A 25735-nucleotide genomic window follows, 5' to 3' on the forward strand; every position below is an offset into this window, starting at 1 on the left:
ATCAAATATAGCTTCCCCAGCAAATTTTAAAATTGAGAAAGTCTGCTGCTGTCACCTTGTCATTTTGCATAAAAATTAGAAGGAAAAAACTAAAACCCTACAGAAATAGCAAGCCAATATCCCACAGCAGCACCATAAAGGGTAACTCTAGACTAAAAAACCTATTTTATTAATTGGACACAATAGTGGGAAGCAAGGATTGTCCATTATATGGCTGACAAAAAACAACACACAGACACCCCTACCTTAACAGATGTCTTCTCTAAGCAACTTCATGCTATGAGTATTCTAACACAATGTTTTAATTGGAAGAACATGTTGGGTTTTAATCCAAAAGACATCCCCATTATGCTTAATTTAACATTCCTCTTCCAAACTGAAAACCAACAGGAAAGTTTGATCAGTTACAGGATGAGGCATCTTACACTTGAAGGGACAAAGAAAATTCTCAGAAGTGTGATTCTGAAAAAAGTGCTGAAAGCCAAATCTCTTCTTGCATTTAAGCAACAAAGAATTTGAAATCAAACTCATCAATGTAATTCCTAAAGCACAAGGAGAAAAGACAGCTAAGAGTTGCTCTGCTATAAGGACTGTTACTAGTTTATCAGATGGGATCAGTTGATCACAGAGAATTTTGAAAAATTATTTTAAGCTGGCTCTATTTTGATATGGGCTATAGTAAGAGTATGGAGAACATTTTTTTTAAGAGTCAAACCTTTGAATGTATTGCATGCTGCACCCATCCCAGCATGCGGATAAATGACAGATTTGCAACAAGTTTCTGAGCTGGAAGGTTTTTTTAAATTACTTCCAAGTTCAGAAAAGTGGATTGGGATTATGCTTAAGAAATACTAACTTTAAATGTAATATGAAATTAAGTTCTAATGAATTTGCTGTAGAGCAGACTTTTTATGCAATGCATGACAATTCTGTATCTAATTCTGCATTCTGCCATAAATCCCATCAAGCTTCAGCACACCCCTGTTTACCACCACTATTACTACTCACATCAATCACTCAATGTTTACTCTGAACATACACTGTCTTAGTCTGTGGGGGCACTGGAATACAGAAATTCCCAGGAATATATTGAGCATGTGAACCCACCTATTCCACACAATTAAATCCAATACAACAGCAGCAGTATAAACACACTACTTCTGAAATAGACTGATTTCACTTTTTTCTAATTTTCTGTAACTTTTGCAGACACAATCTTAAGATTCTTAGATTAGCTCCCTATCATTTCACATAACAGGCTATGAAATCTTAAAAATGTACCTGGTTCTGTCTCCATTTGGAAAAGAAATCACAGCAAAATCAAAATCTTTAAAATCATATTAGAATACATCTTTGTAGATAATTTTTTCTTTTACAACTAAAATTCCATTCAAGTCTGAGTTTGAACAGATATTCAGAAATATTTGTGAGAAAATAAAAATTCTACACTTCTATCTGTGATGAATTCTGCTTTCTTTTAATAATTGATATCAAGGTCCTCTGTCCAACTTACACACTCACCTGCTCTTTGAACCTACAGTGTTTTATAGACACGCACTACACACAAAATCTCTTCTTTAACTGATGAAAACGTGCTCATTTCATCAGCCATGGGAATGCTAAAGAAAAAAATGAAATCACGATGATAAAAAGCTTATTTAAGCTTCAAAAGGAAAGAATACTCAGGGATGCCCCATTTAACATGTAAGCAGTAACAGATACAGCTACCAAAGCATCACAGGAATTGATATTCTGTCAGCAGAGGGGCCAAACTGTAACTATCACCTGTACAGAGATTCAGACTGGCTTTCATTTGGTCGGTGCTATTTCCAATTCTGCCTTTTTTTTTTTTTTCTTAGAGAACTGCAAATGTCCAGCACCTCTAGGTCTGTGTCTTGTTCAACTCCAGCCTGCTGACACACTGATGAACAGCATCTGCCAATTCAAAGCAGCTCTGACCAAACTGACTTGATGCAATCTGGCAACCTTAATCATCTTAAGCTGTCCTCTGGAATACCTGTTCTGCATCTCAAAGTGCCTTTTCCACACAAGTAAAAATGGTTGGTGTAACTTTGTAGAAATTCATTGTTTTTTAACCCTGGACAAAATGCTCTACATCTGGATAGCATGGACAAATAGACAAAGCCCCCTTTTATTCTCCCAGGTTAACATTTCCTGGAAGAAGGGAGGGCATGATTTAGAGGAAGAGCTGAGGCCTGAACATATGGTTGCTGTAACCTGTGCAACATAAGCTGAGAGAAGGAGAGGGTAGCTCATCCAAGTTCTATTCTGGAATACATCTAAGACACACCCATAGGCACAGTATAGACAAACCAAAGTATCACACACATAACAGGCTTAAAGAAAAAAGCAGAAATAAAAGGCCTTTTGCTAATTTTCTTGCTAGCAGCAAGGGTGATGTCTGCCTTTGGAAAGGGAGTTGGAGCCCAGTGGCAATAGGAGAACAAATTAGCTGTATTGGTCTGGAAAGTTTATGATTAGCTTGGGAGGTCTGAAGCCTGCTGATCACTACAAAAACAACATTTCACTTTGATGCATGTCTATCGACTCTCACTATATTAAAATGTTTTCATTTCTAAATGTGGGTTTCAGCTGCTGTGTCTGGCCACCATGTGACATGAAAGTGAGGATCTTTATATAACATTTTTTTTTTTCTAATCAGTATTTCATATAAGAGAAGTTAGCAAACGCTGAATATTCTGTGTGCTTGTGTGTCTGCAGTGATTTAAGAGTTCAAACTGAGACAAAATACTCATTCCTGAAAAGACATACTGGGATAAAATGCACAGATTCACCATTAGAGCTAAAATATCTTACAGAAAATTGAGTGGACAATTCTCATATTTTAAAAATTAAGCCAGAGAACTGCATAAATCAAGATCTACACAGTAAAAGCGTATGAGCTACCAGGACATTGACCATATATCCTCTAGCAAACATTAGAAAGAATTCATTTGTGTGTTGGCAGAAGTACAGCCCCTTAAGCACTTGTGCAATAAAAACATCGGACATGACAATCAGACAGTATGAAACTATTCCTCACAGGGGCTTTAATACTTGTTATGAACTGCTCTATTAGACAAGTCCAATCTTTCTTTGCAGCTACCTATAGTATTTTTTCTGCCAGAGGCAAATAACTCTTTACAAAGTGCCTCTTCCACCTCTGACTTGAGGATTTGGGATTGGTTTCCCTAAATGAGGCTTGTCCTAAATTAGCTTTACAATAAGAAAGAGCTGCAGTTGTACAGAGAAGCAATTCTGTTAAGCCTCATGTTCTGTTGCTACACAGCATATAAAGCTCCCTCTGTCCTCTCTTCATTGTACCATATGAGAAGGCTAATGGGGATCTTGTGTTTATGGCAATGGTCAGGGACTCTGAAAAGTTAGGTTCTTATACCTAAGCACAAATGAAATGAGCTGTCTGTGTTCCTACATGGACAGCCATATACAAATCTAATTCAAAATCAAGTTTGGATTTTAAGACCGGCATTGAATGAAGACCAAATTTCACAATTTTTGAGATATTAGTGAATTTAGAGAATTAGAGAACTTTAGAGAAATCTAACATAGATAGAAAACTACTAGGCTGTGATAGTTTGATTTTAAAATGCAGTTCCAATCATCATTTCCAAAGTTACAGAGGGTTTACATTCAACATTCCTTCTGGTCAATCCCTAAATGAAGAGAGAAATGAGAAGCAGAAGTTCTTCAAGTGCCCAGATCCCCCACACACAATGACAGCTTCCTTCTTTCACAGTCTTTGTGCAGTTGTTGCCCAGGAAGTAACAGAAAAGCCTCCACAGGTCTTTACTACTCATGAGTCTGTTTTCTTATTAGAGAGCCATGCAAATGTCCTCGTGACTTTTGTGCAATATTCTTTCAGCTCATGGAGGCTGCTTATTTCTGCAAGAGTTTCTCCTGGCCCAACAGTTATTTGCAGGTAATTGCAATAATGACAGTTCAAAGATTTTCAGAACAATATGAAAAAATTATATATCACTTCTCTAGAAAATTATTAACTACTGCTTTACTAAAACAGTTTTGGTGATCCCCAGTTCTCTTAGGCAGGCACATTTTGAATCCTTGTATTAACAAAAGTTAATACAGATTAAAACATTTGATGCTGACAGTTTATATGTGCAGGATAATGTATATTGTTGAGAGCATGTGCTATACAAACCAAGAAAACTGAAGAGATTGATTTAAAATTCACATTACACAGCTTGAGATAAGCTTCTGCATGAACCATCTGTCAAGGACAGCTACCATGATTCTGTGATCAAATAGCTGGTGACACCAGGGAAATTTAGTATACATATGCAAGTAAGCTGGAAATTATTTCAGACTGCTGTCACTATGCAAACAAACCAAAATGAAAGTTAAACAGAATGTTCTTTGTAATAGCTGGAAAAAGGAAGGGGACATTTCAGACAGATGTCACTGAATGTCTATTGAATATGCTTCTAATACAGTATGAAAAATTATGCCGATGACTTTAATGGGCAATTAAGTGGTTGATGTGAATATATTAATAACTTTTTCTTTTTCTTGGTAGTCTGACATTTGTGTTAATTTCATGTCTTGTGTTCCACATTCTTTTAATCAACAAACAGAACAAAATCTGGCACTGACATCAAACTCTGATGAACTAGAGAGGCAAAACTAGGCAACCTTTCAACTGAAATCCACAGGATTACCCAGTATCACACAACACTGGGGCAGTTGTTGACTTAATGGAAGGAGCACAACACTGCACATTTAAGACACTTCACTTCATGCAGGATTAAATTCAGTTCACTTATCAAGCAGCAAAGAGCTCAGCCATGGAGAGACTTAGAACATTGTGGACAGTTTATCATCTGTTTAAATGTAAGAAATATACACTGATGACATTCATGCTGTCAGGCTGGCAGAGCAACTGGCTAACTCAGGCACAGGACTTTTGTTTGTTCTAACCCACACTGATTGGTCTACAACATACAAACTTTTTTATCAGCGTTTTCCTCACCATGTTTTCAAAACTTGGACTTTTCACCACATTGTTTCTAATCTGTGCACTAATACTTATAAAATATAGTCTCATACCAATCAGATTTCTACTTTTGGCTATACAGTTTTAACAGCTAACTATAATTTCATTCATTTGCCAGCACAAGTCAGGATTAGTACAGAAAATATAAGGGCAGGAGAGAACTTATAATAGCAATTAATGTCATAAATTCAGGCTGACATCTGATGTCACTATTGCTTATTTAAGTACAATATGAATGCAACGAATGTTAGATATTTTAAAATATTTTAATTGAACTCAAACATTGGAAAAGTTACTGTTTGTCTGAGCTGATCATGACCTAGTAAAAATTTTGCATTTTGATTGGGTGTGATCTAATCACCTTTCACTATTCCATCAAAAAACCCTCATGCTTTAGACTTGCCAAAGCCAGGCTAGCGTAAGATATTTTACAGACTATTCCCAATGTTGTTTTTGTATACAATCGGTAGCTGTCTACAGAGAGATAACTTTTTAACCAGTACTAGATAAAAATATGACCATGAAGGTATCCACTACCCATCCCCTGAGAGACCCTAAACAGTGAATAAAGGGTTTCCTAGAACTGTGGAAAGACAAGAAGGCAGCACAGTTGCATTGCAGGTTTGCAAATAAGAACATTCCAGATGAACCAAAGTGGGCACAAAAAAAGGCCATTAAAAACAGCAAAACAAAGGATTAGATTATTTTTGCACTATGTTCTTATTCCCTGTGCAAGTTTTTTTCTAGCTGTGTGGTCCCTTGGCTAAAATGAAAAACTTTCCTGGAGGACTTTTGACAGTGCAGTGATGAGGAGTAAGAAGAGGCCAGAGAACACCGACTGCAGCAGGGGTAACCCTTGTTAGGAACAAAAGCTCAGCCTCAGGAATGGAATGGAAGGAGCTGCTAATGAAAAGATGGGAGTCAAGTGGGAGGAGAAGGGCTCTGACTAATACTCATGATGAACTGAGAGGGAATACTGGAAGACAAGTGTGATGATGAAAAAAGGTGCAGGAACTAAATGGGTTAGAGACAGACTCTCACTGCTTAGTGTGAACTCACAGGTAAGTGCCTCTTCTCAGCATACTGTGAAATAGGAATGTAACATCCATTCAGTTGTTGAGCACTTTGTATCCAAGCAAAGGCATTAGGAGTAATACTTTTGAAGTGATTATCTCAGGATATATTGAGAGAGATCATATAAAATTATTCAGGTCATGATTTAAAATGCTTGCCAAATGGACAAAACAAAAAAATGGAAAATTAAAGAATGTGTTTAAGAATTACCCTTCACAAAACAATAAAAGTGCATACTTGCAAAACTCAACTGAACACTTTAAATTAGTTATTTAACAAGTAAGAATGTCGAATACAAAACCTGTGCACCAGGCTGTAACACCTTTGTCATCTAGAAACAAACATGGCCAGGTTGTCTCTACTGACAATTTTGAAAGAAGTTTTCTCTGTCTGTAAATGACATAAGTACTGTAACCATTATATTCTATTAACATTATAATCCTGAAAGGCTTTGATCTATAGTTTATCAGATAATTAAAAGTGATATTGCTTTTCCATTGTTTTCCTGAACTTTTATTCCATTCCGAACAGAATCTGTGGGTGGCAATAACATTTTCCCTGTGCAGTAAGACACAGACTGCACAGATGCAATGTCTACAGAAAAAGACATTCCTAAACATACATCAACTTTCATATATATGCCTTTCCTCTTTGGGGAGCAGAGGTGTGACAGTGATCAGAACCAGGACATGCACTTCTGACCCACAGAACCCTCAAGGGATTCCTTCACAACCCTCAAGGGATTGCTGCTGACATCAAAGATAAGGACAAGTAGAAAACTGGAGCTCACCCTGTGAGATTTGAGTTTCTTCAATTCACTAAACTAAAAGATCTGCTCGTGGAACATGGCATTGCTACAAAAGATTTCCAAAGTAAAACTTCATCTTCAATTTCACATTAAAGTTTCAATAATTAATATTTAATGCTTAGCAAATCCAAAGAGAAGCTGATTAAATCCATTCAGTCAAGAACCCACCTTGCCCTTGGGGAAATTTTCAAAAGCACCTGAAGTGCAAAAAACCCAGAGATCCTAGTGCAAGTCAGCACATCTGCTGTGTTCATCTTACCCAGCGCTTTGAGAAAATCTCCCCCATAAAGCAATAAAAATGTAAAAACATCTCTAAAAGCATCCTTTGCTCAAAAATGACTGTTCCCTGTATTCAGCATTAGATTTCTGATGTGCTTCTGAGAGTGCTACTCTTTGGAAAGTAAGCACCTCTTTATTTTGAGAATAAATAAAAAAAATTTAAATTACAAATGTAAACTACTTTTCCAGCAAGCAATTCAGCTCAGTATTTCAAAATCCCAACAAAACATTCATGAGAAAGTACTTGGAACACTTTTTTTAAGCAAGGCACCAGGTACTTCAGGACTCCAAACTCCCAGGTCGCTGAAGGTTTTCACCAGCACACTCATTGCTGTGCAAGGCAGAGATCTCCCAAGGGAGTGTTCAAGGGATCTGCTCTGAGTACAGAACATAATTTAGCTGTGACAAGCTAAACCAACAACTACTGGGTCAGGTCTGTGCTGGCAAGTGTCTTCCACCATTGTTCCAAAAGGAACATCTCCAAAAATCTCAGAGTTTTTACCCATGTTATGCCCAGAGCTATTACAGCTGGCATAGCACTGAAAAACAAATGCTCAATAGATAAAGAGAAGAGTTTGTGCAGGAAGTCTGCAACTGTGTTCAAAATGAACTCCTGATGACATTTTACATTTTGTATGTAATTGAATTCTTATTCTTTCTTTGTCCCTAAAAAAGACTTCCAAAGGAAAAAAAAAAAAACCAAACTGTCAAGAGTCCTCAACATAAAAAAGCATGCACTAAATGCTATAGGGTCAAAAGCTTGAAAAACCCAAATATTTTGGGATATCTTACATATTCTGTGTATCTTTCCTTAACAGCACTCTTAGAACTGAGGAGAACACAGGAGCCCATCTCCTCCTCCTCCTCTCGGTCTGCCAGCCCCTGGAGGCTCTGAGGCAGCCCTGCAAGCAGCCATGTAGATCAGTCTGCTGAAGTGCTCGAGCTGAGCTCTGTGCAGCTGTACCAGCCCTGGGATACACAGCCCTCCTGTGCCAGGAGTCAGGTTTCTCCACGCAAGGTTCACTGGCAACCGTGCCAAGGAATTAACCAGAGACTCAAATCACTGGGGGGTTCATATGATTCCAAAAAAGCCAATCTGAACACAGTAAATTGTAAACTACTAACTAAGCCTTCTAAAACCTTATTATAGAAATTAATTACTCCTGAGTAGAAGGCTGGCATGCTAAAATGTTTTCAGAACCATAATATTCTCTAGATGACAGCCCTAGGCACAGCTGCTGAAATAATTGTCCACCACGTGAAAACTGAGGTTTACTGGTAAAAACTTCCACAAAAGATTTTCATAAATCAGTGCACCCACTCAACACAAACATCACAGAGCAACATCCAAAGATTCCTGCTTACAGTTTTTCACTGAGCACTGCTGCCTTACAGCCAAAGATGGTACATTTTGCAATTTTTTCTATGCAGTTACTTCTAAAGAAATGCCTACATGATACTTTGCAGCAGATGCAACTCCCTCTGTCCTCCTTCAAACTCACCAGATGCCAAATTTCCCTGTACAGAGCAAGGGTGAAAGGTGTAAAATTTAACAGTGGGACCACATGCCTTTTGAGACAAAGTACCAGGCACACTCAGGATCAGCATCATGCGGTTACAAAGCTTCTGCATGGCAAGGAGCATGAGCCAAAACCCCTTGGATCCGCCTGCCAAAAAGCATGGCAAAGGATTACTTCAAAGCAAGCTGGAAGTAGATTATTTGAGCGCCTGAGGCTTTTGGCTGAAAATTTTTGACTGGATGTCATATGCATACCCCAGTCTTAGAGGTAAAATTTTAACTATTATCTTAGAAGAGGCTAAAACAAAAAAAAGGAAAAAAATAAAGTAAAAACACAGGAAAGAAAGCTTCTGAATTAAATCTCTCTGCAGAGACACCACATCACCTTCTGGATTGGGACATGGAAACAAACTCAATAGTCACTGCATCAAAATCACAGTGTAAGTCTATGCTTAGTGTAAGAAAAATAATTCAACAAATGTGCATGCATAACTGACTGCTGACTTTCATACCATCCATTAAGTTCTGAAGGTTTTTAGAGCAGAAGGTTATTTTGAAGTTTACCACTCTTATAGTACTGTCAGTTCTCCCACTTTTTGCACCTCCAAATGTTTGTAGAAAATGTCATTGTAACCAAGCGTGTCATCCTGTGGGTTCCACCACACCAGCAATGACCAACAGGCAAAAGACCCAACAGTGCTTCTGAACCCAGGCTCATTTCAACAAACAGACTGATCACAGGCTTCCTGGTTTTTCATCAAAAGCATTAGGAATAATGCAGCATAAATCTTAAATATGCCAGTCCAAGAGAAAAGGCTGCAGTTATTAAATCTGATTTACTGAAAAGCTCAGAAGTCAGAATATTAGGACAGAAGACATTTACAAAGACCAAATAGCTACACTGACATCAAATTACTCAGCTACTGGGCCAAAACTATCAAGATAAATTATATTGTGCTAAAAATATTATCAGAAATACAACCCAAAATAGCAATTTAAAAAAGCTCCAAGGAAAGAGAGGCTTAAAATGAAAAAGAGTGGTTTACACATTCTAGCCTCAGACAAGTAAAAAAACCCCTACAGACGTAATTTTATCTGCTCTACTTGTTTTGCAGCACAAGTACATGACACAAAGTACTTAGAAAAAAACAACTGGGTCTATCAGAACACTGAAACCTGATGCAGCTTTTGCAGGTACATTTGCAAAATTCACTGGTTTAGATTAATCTCTAGCAGTATTCCATTGGGAGTATGTGAAGAGATTAAAAATCTACCTATGTTTTTTTACTTACACCTCTAACACTCCACAAATACATAGAAGCACAATCTAAGAATTTGTAAAACAGGATTTATTCTTTGCTGTACCCAGAATTAATGTGTTCCACTATTAAATCCCAAAACTTACATTTATGCATTTCCCTGAACTTCCCAAGTCCCCAAGTCAAACACATATGAAAAAGAGAAACCTTGTGATTTCAGCACATATCTTTGTTCTCACAAGCCTTAGCACCAACCTAGTTATTCCCTAAAGGAATATTTATTTCCTAAAGGAAAAATTCACTCAGAAACAGCAGCAAAGAGCAATTAAACAGTATCAAAACATTCAGTCAATTTGGGCTTGTTATTTGTTAGTTACAACTTTATGTTACAGCAGGAATAAAAAACTTGACAGTTTGGCATCTGAAAAGAATTCAGTTACATAATACCTGATACTGTGTACAGCAGATGTTCTCAAACTAGAGCCCACTGCCCTCATGAGACCAGTAAAGACCTTCTAGGGCTTTGCAAAGTCCCTTGATTTGGCTTGTAAACTTGTGCAGTTACTTAAATGGGCTTGTTAGAGGGGAAAGGGTCTCCAGAAAGTCTTCAAAGATTAAGAAAAGATCATCTGGTTTCACAGTATGTGCACAAGCACAAACTGATGATTTAAAATGCTCATATGAGTTAAGATCTGAACAATATTTATTTTTATCATGCCATGGCAACAGAGAAAATTTGGGTATGGAAACATCTCTTGCATCCCTGTCTGGGGAGTTATTTGAGCAACCTGTGTTCCTTCCTCACCTGCCCAGAGCCTCCTTGTGGCCCTGCCTGTGCTCCTTCTTTATTCCTAGAGAGCAGCAGACAGCCAGGAGCTGCAGGAATCAAGCAGCTTTCCTTGTCCTGCCATGGCTTTTGGCCTTCCCCTCGCAGGCAGAGTCAGGGTTTCCCTGTCACACACACAGTCAGAGCAATCATGTGACACTTTCAAAGGCAGCAGACAGAGGTGAGCTCCCACAACTGGGAAGGCTGAGGGCTGACGGGCGTGCAAGGCTTCGGTGCAGAAAAGATACAAAGCCTGGGTTGGACTGCAAATGAACACACTGATTACTTCATCTCACTGTCACAGGATATGCTGATCACTACACACCTGCGAGATCTCTCTCAAAGGCTCCAGTTCAGAAACAGATTTGCTTTATAGTTTATATGAATTCTCTTTTTGCTGGAAAACAGTCACAGCATTGCTTTGTTTACCCAAATACAGATTTCTGCTTGGAAACCACTAAAAAGCCAGAGAAAATGTTACATTCAGAAGTAAGATCACTCAAGGAAATTGCTAGTTTGCAGATAGCCTGTAAAAATACAGAGCCAAAAGCCCCATGTGAGTAATTGGCAGATTTTGGAATGATGCTGTTCAAGACTTGATAAACTACTGCCACCACAGCTCTCTGTGTTAGGTTGGCTGCAATTATTTCCCATTGAAATAAACAAAAAAATGTGTCACATGCTGTACTTCCTACTTCAGTGCAACAGCAGTGGACACTATTCCTGTGTCATTAACTATTTTTTCATCTACTGTAACTTTTTCCGCTATTAAATATGTGTTTCTGATTGTATCCATGTGAGATACATTAGTAAAGCATTTTCATTAGTATATCTGGCTTGGAAATGCTTTCTAGTGTTACAAGACTCAGTCAGTCAGTAAAGCTTCAATTCATCAAAGCACTTAAGCCTGCACCTAACTCCAAGTATGCACCTAATCCCATTGACTTTAATGGGACTGCTTACTTGCTTAGTTAGGCATGCATTTAAAAACCAAGGTCCATGTAAGCATAATTGTGCTCTTTGGCCTGGTCCCAAGCCCTTAAAAAAGGGAAAAAACAGGATGGAGAACAAATGTTCAGCAGAGCTGTAAGCAGGCACAGCAGCTTTCTAGGAAATATGCACAACATAACAAATAATTTAACTATCCTTACAGAAAGTCCCAACAATCAGAGTTAGCTTTAGCTGGCAATCCAGCTATTGAATTCTACCAAGATATTTTCAAACCTAAATTGAGCACTTTTAGGAATATTCATTCAATAAAGTTGTTAGAAATCATAAGTAAAAGAAAACTGTAAGCATTTTGTGTGTTAATGCTGTTTCTCATTTTTCTAGTTACTAAGGAATACAATTCTCCAATGCTGCTAAGCACTGACACCTCCCTCAATTGTTATTGGGTTGAACCTCATATTAAATAGTTTTAGAACAATGTATACAAAGTCTAAATTTGGAATATAATTTCAACAAGGTGCACTGCTGTAATCAAGAATTCAGTCCTGCAGCTTAAACTTCTACAGCATGTTAGACACAGAAAAACTTGAGGGCTGAACACAATGCAAATGGTGAAACTGAGGACTTCCAACTTCCTCCCCTTTGCATGACAGATGTTCAAAAGAGAGCAAAGGCAGCTGTAAGCCTCTAGAACATGAAGTGGCAATGGTTTCATTCAGATTATTAAGATGATTTAAACACACTTGAGAAGTGAGATTTTTCCAAGACTGATGAGTCCTCCTCATCCTTCCTAATAATCAGGGTAGATAAAGATAATAAGGTTCTGACAAAAAAAAAAAAACCAAAAGCTTTCTATTGCATAAAACCAGGATAATTATTTCTCTCTCAGAATGGCACTCAGACATGATAGTTCAAATGGCCAAAAAACTGATTTTTAGATAAGATTTTTATGTAGTTTTATAAAATGGTTACCATAAAGTTTAACATTAGAAGAACAACTAGACTGAACACATTTTCTGAGGGATCAAATTTCAGTTATACTTTACTCAGCAAAGCTGCCTTGCAGGAGAAAACAAATAAGATGAACCCATTTTTTAACAATGACTCATAGTGCAAAATAAGCCTGAAGCTTCTCTTAAGTACTGTTTTCACTAATATAACTACAAAAACACAAGACTTTAAACTCCTAATACATTAGTTTCACAGAAAATACATCATAGTTTGCTGTAATGCCTCCTGAAAAGCAAAGAAATATCCAGTGCTTTAAGTATCTGGTACAACTGAAAGGTTAGGCAAAAGCAATTGGAAGCACACATTTTAAAAAGTCCTGCACAAGTGTTTTACAGTCCAGCAAGATGCAGTTAGTTAACACTGCTATTTATAATCTCATTTTGGACTGGTTTAATTGGTTCTATCCCCTATCTGGTCCCCAGCAGCACAAACAGTAGCAGTAAAGCATCCATGATATATATCACAATGTACAAGTACTACTTGCAAAACAGTAACTTTTTTTTTTTAAAGTCTTCCTCTCCTAGAAAATAGAAATTTAAGCTTTATAAATGTACCAGATGGGGAAAACAAACCTACAAAAGCAATTCCAAGCTCCAGCCTAGCCTCAGTAGCTGTACAAATTCATTAGTGTCCATAACAGAGGTGAATGACCTTGGAGCAGTGTAGGAGCCCCCTGCAAACATTCCAGAGTTCAGAAGTCATGTCCATCACACTGGGACTTTGTGTTGGCAAAGGGACTTAACAAACTTCAGGCACGTAAGATAAACTGCATCTGCCACATGCAGCCAACTCTAAACAAACAAGTCTTGCAGTAATAAAATTTATTTGTTTTAATAAAATTCTATAGGCTGTAAAACAATATCCTCATGCAGGTAGGATTTCCACAGGTCAAAGACTTTTCAGTCATGCTCCATTTCTTGACATGTGAGTATAAACTGCAACAATCCCTTTAAAATGAGTCCTTGCCATGGTAGGAGATATATATACACAATTATTTTCTAGTCTTACAGAGTACAGATATTTTAGGATGCTTCCATGCAGGTCACCATGCCAACTTAAGGGTCTAAATGCCAGCTATTCAGACACTCATACAGTTTCAGTGCTTAGGTACTTCCTCCATTCAGCACAACAACGAGATGACACTTCAATGGTTGGGCAAGGCCACCTGAATAAATCTTAACAGTTGTTTCCTCCCTCTCAGCAGACATTGAAATTAATATTTTGATATTAAAACCCCAAATTTAGGGACCAATTTGCCTGTGTTCACATTTCATTTAAATTGGCTTAAGTGAATGCATATTCTTTCATACCTCTTGATATTTCACATTCAGTCCTTCTACTATTTTACTATATAAAACTTTTTTGACATGCACTGCTTATGAGAATTTTAAATCATTAAATAACTGCATGAATGTGAGGATTTCTATTTTTAAAAATGTGGGAAAGGTTAACCAAGTTCTTCTTCAACTTTGGTCACATACACAAGCGTAACAAAATGAGATTGGTCTATCAACACAAACCCCAAAGAGATCTTCTGCAATGGCTGAAGTAAATTCAGATATAGTGGTCTTTGCATTTTAAGTACTGAAAATTATGGAAACCCAAACCCATATATCTACTTCACATAAAGCACTACCTCTATGTGTGCATGGTACATCTGGCTTTAATCCCCTGAAGAAAAATATTCAGTAAGACAAAGATGTAGAACTTTTACCTCAAGAAGATTCAAGTGCTGATCAAAATACCTTAATGTAGTCTCTAAAATACAGAAATATATCTAAGCAATGTAGAATCACTGAAATCAAATGGCACCAGAAGCAAGGGGGGTGAGGCACACCCAAAAACCTAAACTGAATCACATCCTTTTTGAAGTCATGTAATACATACTAGCTAGTAATGCTCAGAAAAAATTCATGCCTGTTTATTGCACTGAATTTCAAGGCACAAATAAAATTTATTAGTTTTTACAGAATTACTGGTAGCTCCAGGAAACTCAATGTTTCCCCCTAAAATAATGTTCTCTTCAGCAGAGAGACATCCATCACTATAAAAATTTGCCTGCTCCCAAAGAACATACCAAAAAGGAAACAATTCACCATTAAATGCATCCCAAAAAGAAAAAGAAAAAAAGTAAAGAAACCAATCAAAACAAGATGCTTTTCCAGTATTATCTATGTGTTGCCCAGAGTATTCTCAATGAAGTGACAATTTCCTCAGCAACAACAGAAAAGGTGTCCTGAATCCCAATGGACCAGATGAAGAAATCAGAGGTCCAAGATATATTTCTGTTGTTCTTCCTAAGGTCACTGTCTCAAGCTCCAGCACAACAGTTAATGGAACTAATTAATTCTAGCCTAAAATAGCTTTCAGCTATTTTAGCAATGAGATTGCTAAAAATGGATCAATTTGCTGCAGAATTTGTTGAGATGCAGGCCTGGCTTTTCTTCTAATAAGTATGTTTACTCAATTTTCCCCCTAGCAGCTACCTCTGTTCCTCAAGGGACAGTGTCACTGCCTCTTGTTCATACTGTTTTGGATCATGAAAGTTCACAGAAAAATTAGGAGCTACTCTAAAAAGATTACCTTTTTCCAAAAGGTTGATTTCTTTTAGGAAACTTAATTTTTTAGTGTGAGTAAAATCAATATTTAAGCTACAGCTAGTTACTGAAATGAGGAACAGAACTACAGTAATTGTAAAACCCTTCACCCACAGCAAATGGAATGCAAACCTATTATCTTGAGCCTCAGCAATTCCAGGCTGCATTATTTCCTACTTGACATGAACAAGCTTCATAGTCACAGGTGGTTACTGTTTTCTGGGGAATCTGCAATAATGTAGTGTCACATCCAGCCCCTAAGCACATTCTAACCTGAGCAAACAACAGTTAATTTTAAACCATGTTTTCTTCAAGAAATTCGCTGTACTGCACATACTGCACAGGTGTGTGAAACCAACATTTCCAACATTCTACCCAAGCTGTGTAAGACTCCAAAGTCCCCATTATCTCCTCCACAGAATGCTCTTCCTTACCTGTGTGACTCCAGCTCCATGACAGAACTGTCTAGATTTGGTTCTGCTCTGAATATCATCAACAAAAACACCAAGTAAGTTACAACTAAAGAATTCCAATTCTTCTTTTCATTGCACTTCCCACTCTAAGTAACTGGGTCAAACTGTGTGTGCTAAAGGGTACAAATCAGTCACACAGATATGGTGGGAAACAGCCTTCTAGGAAAACAAGACTACATTCATTTATTGGAATCTTATGTCAAGATGATGTTGAAGAAGCAGCATCTCCTTTGCAAGAACATGCATTTAACATCACTGCAGGAACTTAGTCCCCTTCAAAAATGTTCTGCTAAGCAATTCTTCCAGTTCGCATTGTGTAAGATATCACCAAGGCACACTTGAAACATCTACAGAAATACATTACACTCATGTGCAAAGGCTCACACCCCTCTACAGCTTGGGGTACAGGGAATTAACACAGGAAGGGAAGGGAAGGGAAGGGAAGGGAAGGGAAGGGAAGGGAAGGGAAGGGAAGGGAAGGGAAGGGAAGGGAAGGGAAGGGAAGGGAAGGGAAGGGAAGGGAAGGGAAGGGAAGGGAAGGGAAGGGAAGGGAAGGGAAGGGAAGGGAAGGGAAGGGAAGGGAAGGGAAGGGAAGGGAAGGGAAGGGAAGGGAAGGGAAGGGAAGTGCCTCTGTCACAGAAATGTTTGGGACTAGAGGACTGCTTTTTCTCACAACTAGTTTCTTAAGGTGCTCACTAGAATTCTGCAGATATTTTTCATATTTACACAGGAACCAAACTGATCTGCACGTTCCCACCTCTGACACTACAGTTCTTTGTGTGTTCATGACCCTGATAAGAATAAGCCAGACTACATATAAATAGCATCATCAACAGTGCAATATCAGTAACTAACAAGTCTGACATTTCTGATTTCTGCAAGGTCAACAGAGCATTTACTACAATTATAGGCACAGTTCTACTGTGGAAAGAAAAAGGCAATACCTGTAAAAAACATTTTGTATTTTATAGAAGAAAACACATTTTTGTTTCAAATTTATCTTTCCCTGTTATGAGATACATATATATGTATGTTTCTGATTTCCACTTCACAGGATTTGTAAAAATTACACACAAGGCAAACTACACTAAAACACTGCCAGTGAACTACTAGGATTGCTTGACTCTGGACACAACAACTTTAACCTTGGCCACATTTTCAATTTCAGGTTCTGCTAAAAGTTCAATTTCACCAAGTTTGAACAAGCTCATTTTGATCTAGCTGTACACCATTTTTCAATCTCTAATCTTATTAAATTTCACAGACTGAGGTGGTAGTAGATGGCATCCAGGATTATTTTTTTTCTGAACTTTTGTAAAAAGCTCAAAACCCTAATGTGAAAGCTTAAGCACTGTGAAATTTAAACTGAAGTGAAACTAAATTATATCTAAATTGTAAACATGAGCTGCTGCACAAAAATTCAAACTTTGGTCTCAGCAAAGGGTTAAGACTCAGATTCTTGCTTTTCCTTAGAATATTCTCCCACCTTTGTTTAGCTGAAAGGCAAAACACAACTTCCTGCAGACAAGTATGGTCAAAATATACATAAATTACACAAACCCAGATTGTTACAGAAACACAACACTGCTGTTAATTTGGCCTTAAGTACTTTTCACTAGCATTAGGACACACAAATCACATTAATCCTATGAAACAAAGATTTGCTACGTAATTCTCATCTTAAGGTGGAGAATCTGGACATTAGAAACACATTTGGAACAAAGATGTATCACATGGAAGAGATGAGAACCAGTTGCCAGCAAGACACCCAAGAGAGGGAGGGAAGTCCCAAAACTACTGGGCTCCACTTTGGTTAAAAAAACTGGTTCTTAACAGGGCTACAGCATCCAGAAAAAAGCTTCTGGGTGCAGTTTGCACACTCAGCAGACACTCAGTTCCCTTGCACAAGTTAGACTAACAACAACCAGAGTGTAAATGAAATATCCAAGGTCCCACAGTTGGTTGGAATAGGGATCTGCATCCACAGCAGCTCTCTGAAGCAAGCAGCAGCCACTCAGCCCAGCCCATGGACTTGGTCTCCACGAGACAGTCACACAGTGGCACCTGCCTATCCCAAGAGTTACAGCTTTCACAGTTTTGGTCTAACACAGTGAGTCAATACTTCCAGCATATTTCAAAACAGAGCAGCTCCTCAACTATTTGCTCTGGGTCATCTATATCTGTGTGTGCAAGTGCTGCATAAAAAGAAAAATAGATACTACGCACAACTACAGCCTCTATGGACCTTCTTCCCAAGGATTTATTTATTCATGTGACAAGTTTGCCTATCCCAGTCTACCAAAATTGTAATCTTTGCTTTAAAAGAAGTGCCTAAAAACATACTGGACCCTTTCCAGGCTCTAAAGTAATATTATAATGTAGTTAAATGAAAACAAAGCCTAAATACTTAATTTCCTGTAGATTTCCAAGATTGCTGTTTCAGTTTCCTGACTAAATAATAGGTATTTTGGAATATTCTGTTACAGTTATTAGCATTTTCAATTTGCTCCTAGAAGTCATCAAAACAAAATTAAGCATTAACTTACTCTTTGGCTCCTTAGTAAACATCAGCTTAGGTCAGACAACATTTTGCTGCACTGTCCTCGCTTTCTAAAAATTCCTCTGTTTTCACTAAGACTTCTGGGTTACTGGCATCTGGTAGTTTATTAGAATTAACAAAGTCAAAGCCTTAGTGCCTAAATTCTGAAGTTCCTGAAATTATTGAATTGTAATAAATTTTTCATTTAATCAGTGATTTATCTGTTTTAGCAATAATTAAAATACTACCAATACTCACCTGTCATCACGTATAAGAGTATCGTAAAAAAAAAAAAAAAAAAGATGAAAAAACCTTTAGCTGTAAAAGCTGTAAATACACTTAAATATACTTCCATACTGTATTTCTAAGAACTGACTTTTAGATGAGGCCTGAAATATCACTAGTCAACACAGCTACCACTGCTAGCACAAGGGAGTACAATTGCAAACAAAGAAAAAACCCTGCTCTCCAGACCACAGATATCACAGGAAGCAGCATGGATTGAAAGTGACAGAGAAAGTACCAAAACAAATCAAATTAAAATGAATACTAATTCCATTTATTGTTTCAATTATTGTTTTAGCACTCACCTCATAAATCCTCCCACATGAAAGCCTTTATTTTTCCTCACAACTGTTCATAAATAGCCCCTCATCTACTTCATGATCCCACCTGCCATGAGAATTTGCTAATAAGCTGTCTCTACCATACATATGTCTTTTCTTTAATGTATAGTAAATTAAAGTTTTACTGCACATTCCAACTCTACTGCAGGTTAAATTCTAGTAACTGACACCATGCAAGCAAGCAGAGAGAAAGTACACAACCAAAGGAGAATTCTCATGAAATATGTGATATACAAGCTTGCTCTAATGCTGTACAATTCTTTTTTATTCTCCTTGCTCTTCTTATGTTTATGATGATAAAATAATTTGTGACTGTTTACAGTGACAGTCTTCTAGTATGAACATTAGCAGACAACAATAAATTCAAGAACAGCTTCTTCATTTTTATTTTTGTGCACGACATAACACACCACCCCCCACAGTGAGTGAGTTCCCCTTCCCAGAATTTTTCTGGGACAATGGTACAAAGCTGATGCTGCCCATTCAGAGCCTCTACTGCCACAGAACACAGGGTCAGGGAGCCAAATTCAGATGCTCCAATGTCAACACCTGTCTGAGGGGGTCTGCTGACAATCTCTACTGTCAGGCAGCTGACCAAGGATCTTTTTAAGCATTCTGCAGAGAGGAATCTAAAAGCCCTTTTTGGGAGAACCAAGCTAACCAGCACAATGAGATGCTGAAAGTCAAATGGCTTGAACATTTCCAGGACGAGAAACATAATTCAGCCACTTAACAGCAAAAGGTATCATTTATACTGCAGGAGTAATTGTGAAGTTTTCAGCCCTCTTCTAAATAGGAGAACAAGAATGAATATTTATGCAGCCAGTCCCCTTCTTAATAGCTTTCTCCCCACTGCTGGCTCGTCCAGGTGTTGAACAGATCCCTTCAATGTGAGCTGCAGAATGTTACTTCTGCTGCACCCCTCTTTGTTTCTTTACAATAAAATCTAAATTACTTTGTTTCCTTCTACTATTTAACCTCAGAAGAGGGGTCCTGCACTAGCTACATGACTTTTTACAACTGCTTTCCCAAACTTTCATTGAAATCAAATGTATTTCAACTGGTTGAAATTTCTTGGTTGTTTTCTTTTTTTCTTTGAACTGCTGTAATCTAACACAAAACAGGTTTGGTTCTACTGGTTACCTAAAAGGCATAAACTACATCTTAGTAATTTCTGCATAAGAGACATGAGACATCAAACCCTTCACCTCCACCATGATACAGAGTTCACAGCTCTCTGTTGGTTTCCTCATTTGTGAATGCAGGATAGTGCTGCAATCTATCTTCCTATGGGCAACCATAGCTGGTTTTGTTCGAGTGCATCCATGAATATTTGGCAAGGGATTGAGAAAAAGGAATAGCTAAGATCACATTTATTTTCTGTTTTTATCCAAACTCCTTTTTTCTTGTCTGCACTTAATTTCTCCATCACAGAAAGCCAGTATTTCAGGGAAAAAAACAGTGGTCATGAGTTCAGGGTTTTTTATGAACAAGCACGTGAAGGGATTGGTGTGTCACTAAATGTGTCTTCATGAACACTCCCAGCCTCCTTTTATACACTATCCCACAGGACTTTATCTTGTTTCTTTAAAACTAAGCTGGAGTGATCATTTGATTATTCCAACCTAGGGAATAATTAATTATTTATAAACCCCTGACTTCACTTTCAACCTGATATACATCAAACTGTTTAATCAGAAAAAACCAAGGCCTAACAACATGCAATATTTTATTTTCTACTTCACTGTATACCCAGCATTCTTGAAAACTTCAGATTTTTTTTCAGCTTTACTTTGGATTTATCATTGTCAACATCATTTTAAAACTAGTTCAAAGAGAAGCATAACTCAAGGATAATAAAATTCCCTAATTGTGTCACTTAATCATTAGAGATAACAGCATTTGCTTTCAGAACAACTTCTCTAGTGATACAATTAAGCTCAAATCTGGGATGTATTTTCTACTGTCAGCCAATCTAGGAAGACAAAGGCATACTGCAGATAAGGATTATATTCTACCTTTTTATAAAGACAAACCACATCTGAAAAATTATTTTTAAAATTGCAGAAATAAGAACAAAATAAAGGTCCACAACACTCTATTACTTTGCTGTATCTCAAGCTGCTTCTGATAGGCAGGTTAGACATTTCTGACCACATCAGACAGGAGAGCACAGTGTGGAGCACAGAGGGAGCCAGAATCTGGACTGGCCATTGCTGCACTTCAGCACCTACTTTTGCTTCAAAGCAAAACAAACCTTTTCCAAGCATTGTGCTATGTATGTAACACACATAAAAGCAGCTAAAAACCTTTTAGAATGAAGGTATTTTGTAATACCATTTTGGTTGGTTTGGTGGGGTTTTTTTTCAAATGTTAAATGCCATTGTAAATAACATCTGATCCTGATAAGGTCTGTTTTCCTGGGTCATTTATAGCAGAACTATAGATTCAGACAGCAGCTCCATGGAAGAGTGAGGAGCTCCATCCTTTACACTGTGAAGTCTTTTCCAGAACAAGAGGCAGCTGGACAATAGGAAAAGAACAAATATGCAGATCCAGTGCTTAGTCATTTTGTCTGAACTTGAATATTTGCTACTCACAACCACCTACCACCAGATTTCACACCAGTTCAAAGGCAAACTTAAAACAATAATGTCATCTATAGTTCTCTTACCTGGACATTAGCACACACCAGCACAGTTCCAAATAGGAGCTCCTTGCCTCATCCTGCTTTTCTGATGGAGATTTAGCATGGTTGGCTATGCTTCCTAGAGCTGACACAAGTTACCTCTCTAGAAAGTTTGCAAGGTTTTCAATAGCTGATGCATTCTTTTTGTTTTAGGCAAGTAAAATCTCTATTACCAATCATTTTGCTACTTAAATTACAGTGTGTAACTTAACTTACACAGTTCGTCTTAAAACTGTGTAGATATTTTTCTACAAACGTCAGCAGTTAGCTGGAAGACGAAAACAAACTACATTGCAAGAGAAAATATAATATAAATATCAGGAGACAAAATAACTGTTTCACGCACCTTTGAGAGGTATCTACAGTTCCCAGCCAAACAGAATTTTGGGTGAAATGCTGAATGATCCTTTGTAAAGCGCGCCCTCGCGTGGTAACTAACAGCTCTGCCAAAGCAATTTTTTTCACAGCTCCCAGGTGACGTTTGTGTCTCCAAAACCACCTCGAGTCGGTGCGTACACATGCCCAGGTACTGGGACGGCTTCTCCGAGTGGGAGTGTCCCAGACACATGCAACAACACATGCGACATTCTGCTCTAGAGGCACTTTCTCAATCTATGGGCAAGGTCAGAATTATTAAGAAAATTCTTTTCTCATCGCTTGTTTATTAAAGTCTCCTCCATATTCTCTCTGCATTTTTCTTCTAAGATTAAAAGTTACTGAGTAGCAGCAACCCACTGTCTCCAGAAGAAATGTAAGGATACACACAATTCACACAAAAGAAGGAAAAAATCTTGAAGGAAGAAAACAGACAATTCTGACTAAATAGCAAATTGAAGGAAGTCCCATTGGCAGTCACTCTTTAATAGCACTGTCAAAATGTAGGGTTAGAAGAGGAGTAGCAAATATATTTACAAAAACAACATCTACTCAATAATACTGAAACATATTCCAAGTGTGTGTATTAGGAATAACCAGCTGTAGCCCCAAATAAAAACTATAAAAAACCAGAAGTGGAACTCAATGGGACTGTCAAGGAAAACATTTGTTCACTTTAAAAAATCCATCAGTAATAATATTATTCAAGTGTGCAGAAAACCAAACTTACAGAGAAATAATGCAACTGATTTTCAATATCATTGTTCTACTTCTTTCTTCTACATAGGTAGAATATCACCCCATTCTTCCTGCCTTGTCTTGTTTTATTTTAAAAGTATTTAATTAATTTAAGAAGTTTTAATTTCATTAGGATTCAGGAAATACATAATCATTTCAATGAAAAGTGAGTTTTTGCAGCACTTGGGTTAGTATATGTGCCAGTTATGACAGTGTCACAGACAGACAATATGTTCTTATAATTAAACACTCTACTGTGTTGGGCTTTTTCACTTCAAGTTTTTTTAAGGACTATTTCATCTCATATATCATAGTCTTTACTATACTTCTGAATAATCTTTATTATTTCAGCATTTTCCATCTTCTTTTTCCTCTTAAGGTAAGATGAAAATACTAACCAAAACCAATGGTCCTGGGAACAAAACAGACAATGGTTTGTAACACAGGGATATTATTGTTCTGGTAATGTGAAAGAATGTCCAACAGAGGGTGATAGAGACCATATGTTTGTAAGACACAACTCAATTATCAGTTTTCCGAGTCATGGATCAGAAATGCAGTTAAAACAAGTTTCTGGCCCTTTCTGAATTAGACTGAGATCAAGGAAAGCTTTAAAGCACAACCAACTTCACCCAGATCTATCCTGCCCAAAGGAAATTCAAAGCTATGGCTTTGCTTGCACTAAGAAACACAGAACAGAAACAAACATGGCATTGTCCAGATGTGCACACGTAAGAGGAATTGGGACATGCAGAGGACAAGGCTGTATTCATCAGTGATTTCCCCTGGCAAACCAACTATTTAAACTGAACTTGACCTTTCACTATTTGAGTTCATGAGTCACATCTGAGCCACTTCTGCAGCTTCTGCCAACACATATAGGAAACATCAGCCAAGCGTCAAATGCCCCTCGCTAGGAATTTATTTCTTTCACTAACCTCACTTGAAAGATTACAATTTTTTTCTAAACACTGTAACATTTTGTTTAAAACTGCTACCCTCATGCAAAGAGTGCATTTATTCATTGCAAATGGAATCTACACAGCAGATGGCAAAAAGTAACACAGCAGCTCTTTCTGAACCCATGAAATGTAACTACTCAATTGTTTTCTAAGAGAACATCACTGCTGAGTAAAAGGAGAGCCAGTAAGACCAGAGGCAAACATGGCCCAATCAGAAAAGTCTGACTACAAGCATCTATAAAGCAATCCAAAGAAACCATTCTGTTGCAGACTCTGAAAAATATCTTCACTCTAAAACTGAATTTAAAAAGACATTGTATTTCTTTCTTATTTAAGCTATCAGTTTTTTTGCTCTGGTTCTTTCAAAGAACCTCTTCTGCAGAAAGTAAAATATGTTGAAAAAGATCATCGGCACACACCTTAATTGGGGCTAAAATCCTAAATCCATCCCTTCAGCACTCCTTAGTTTGTTCTCGGTAAACACAAAAGTTATTAAGAAATCCCCCAACCTGCAATAATAAAATCGAATGTTTTTCACATCTACTTTAATACAAATAAAATTTAAGAAAAAGAAGCAAGTTTAGGGCAGCATTGCCCAGGTTGGGGCAGCTGAGGCAGCGCGCCTTACCTTGCACTGCCCTGCCACGCAGATGGCCGTCCCGTTGGGCTCGCAGGGGGTGCCGTCGATCACGGTCTCCGCCTGGCGCACGTAGAAGCGGTAGCCGATGGCCCGGCAGTTCAGCTCACACTTCTGACTGCCCTTCACTGTGGACACAACGCAAAGGCCTCGTTACAAAGAGCACAGCGGGAGATTGGGAAAGGAAAAGCTCCTTAAACGGGCAGTAAGGTCCGAGGGGAAGAAACAAATATGCAAACAAAGCATTGTAAGTGACCACACCAAATGAACGGTTATTAACAACTCCGAGGTAAGCATTCCACCACACTTATCACAGTGTAAACAGCACCTCCATTGGTAACGACTGACACTTCCCTAAATGACCAAGAGTGCTTTTAGTTCCTTAAAAACATTGCCCGGTTCGTCTTCTTAAAGCATAGTGGCATGTTATGGCATTTCATAACTCCTGAGTGTCAGAAAAATTACACCATCATCAGAAGGGTGTGCATCAAATCAGGCTCACTTATACCAGTCTGCTCAGGGCCGTTAGGCATACAAACATCCAGCACTGAGAAACGTTTTAAACAAGACAGATGCACATTTGTAAAAATTCTGTTGTTTTTTTCTCTTCATTTTTACAACTCAACTCTTATTCTATTCCACTAAATTTCATTTTCAAAATTGTATAAAATACATTCTCATTCAAAACCCTGTGATTTCTGCTGACATGCAAGAAGCAATAGGAAATGAGTCCACTGAACTCTGGGTGAGAGGAACACAGAAGACAAGAAGCAAGACATGCTATCTTCCCCTGTGAAAATCTGTTCCTGGAGCAGATACAGTCTAACACTCCCCACATCTTATGCTATCAGGTTTGTTAACACATTTGTGTAGCCTCTGTTGCAAATCATCTGTCAGGTCAGAGTTGCTCTCAGCTTATTACCACTTGCTAACTGACATAACAGTATCTTCAGCTTCTTCCCAACCGAGTAGTGCTGATACTCAGTGGCAGCAAGGTCCAAACAGAAATCTTTTTTTATGACAGTACTTTCATTGCTGCCATAACAATGAACCAAAATTCCTCTCACTTCATAAAGCTTCAGCTCATCCCCTATACTGAAACTGAAAGCTGCTATTTAATCTAGGTGTCAAAGGAGATGCTATGTGCCCTCATCTAATGCTAAAACACTGTGTTCACAAGATTTTCTCCTTGACTTCAGTGTATTTTTAAATCTTCACCAAATAAATAACAAACAGCCAAAATAAATAAAAGCAATCACTTCAAATATATATTAAACAACTGTTTTCTGTAGGAGTACCAAAATTTCAGCTCAACTTCAGTT

At 37.8% G+C, this 25735-nt stretch overlaps 1 protein-coding gene across 2 annotated transcripts in view; it reads right to left on the reverse strand.

The window, feature by feature from the left end:
* Positions 1–25735, reverse strand: part of THSD4 (thrombospondin type 1 domain containing 4) — a 236352-nt gene that overhangs the window by 103081 nt on the left and 107536 nt on the right. For both annotated transcript variants that reach the window (XM_059482062.1, XM_059482063.1), the window contains exon 7: positions 24405–24541. In XM_059482062.1, the coding sequence (XP_059338045.1) occupies positions 24405–24541 (137 nt within the window). The remainder of the gene's footprint in view (positions 1–24404; positions 24542–25735) is intronic.

The sequence above is a fragment of the Ammospiza nelsoni genome, chromosome 14 (assembly GCF_027579445.1).
Source record: "Ammospiza nelsoni isolate bAmmNel1 chromosome 14, bAmmNel1.pri, whole genome shotgun sequence".
NCBI lineage: Eukaryota > Metazoa > Chordata > Aves > Passeriformes > Passerellidae > Ammospiza > Ammospiza nelsoni.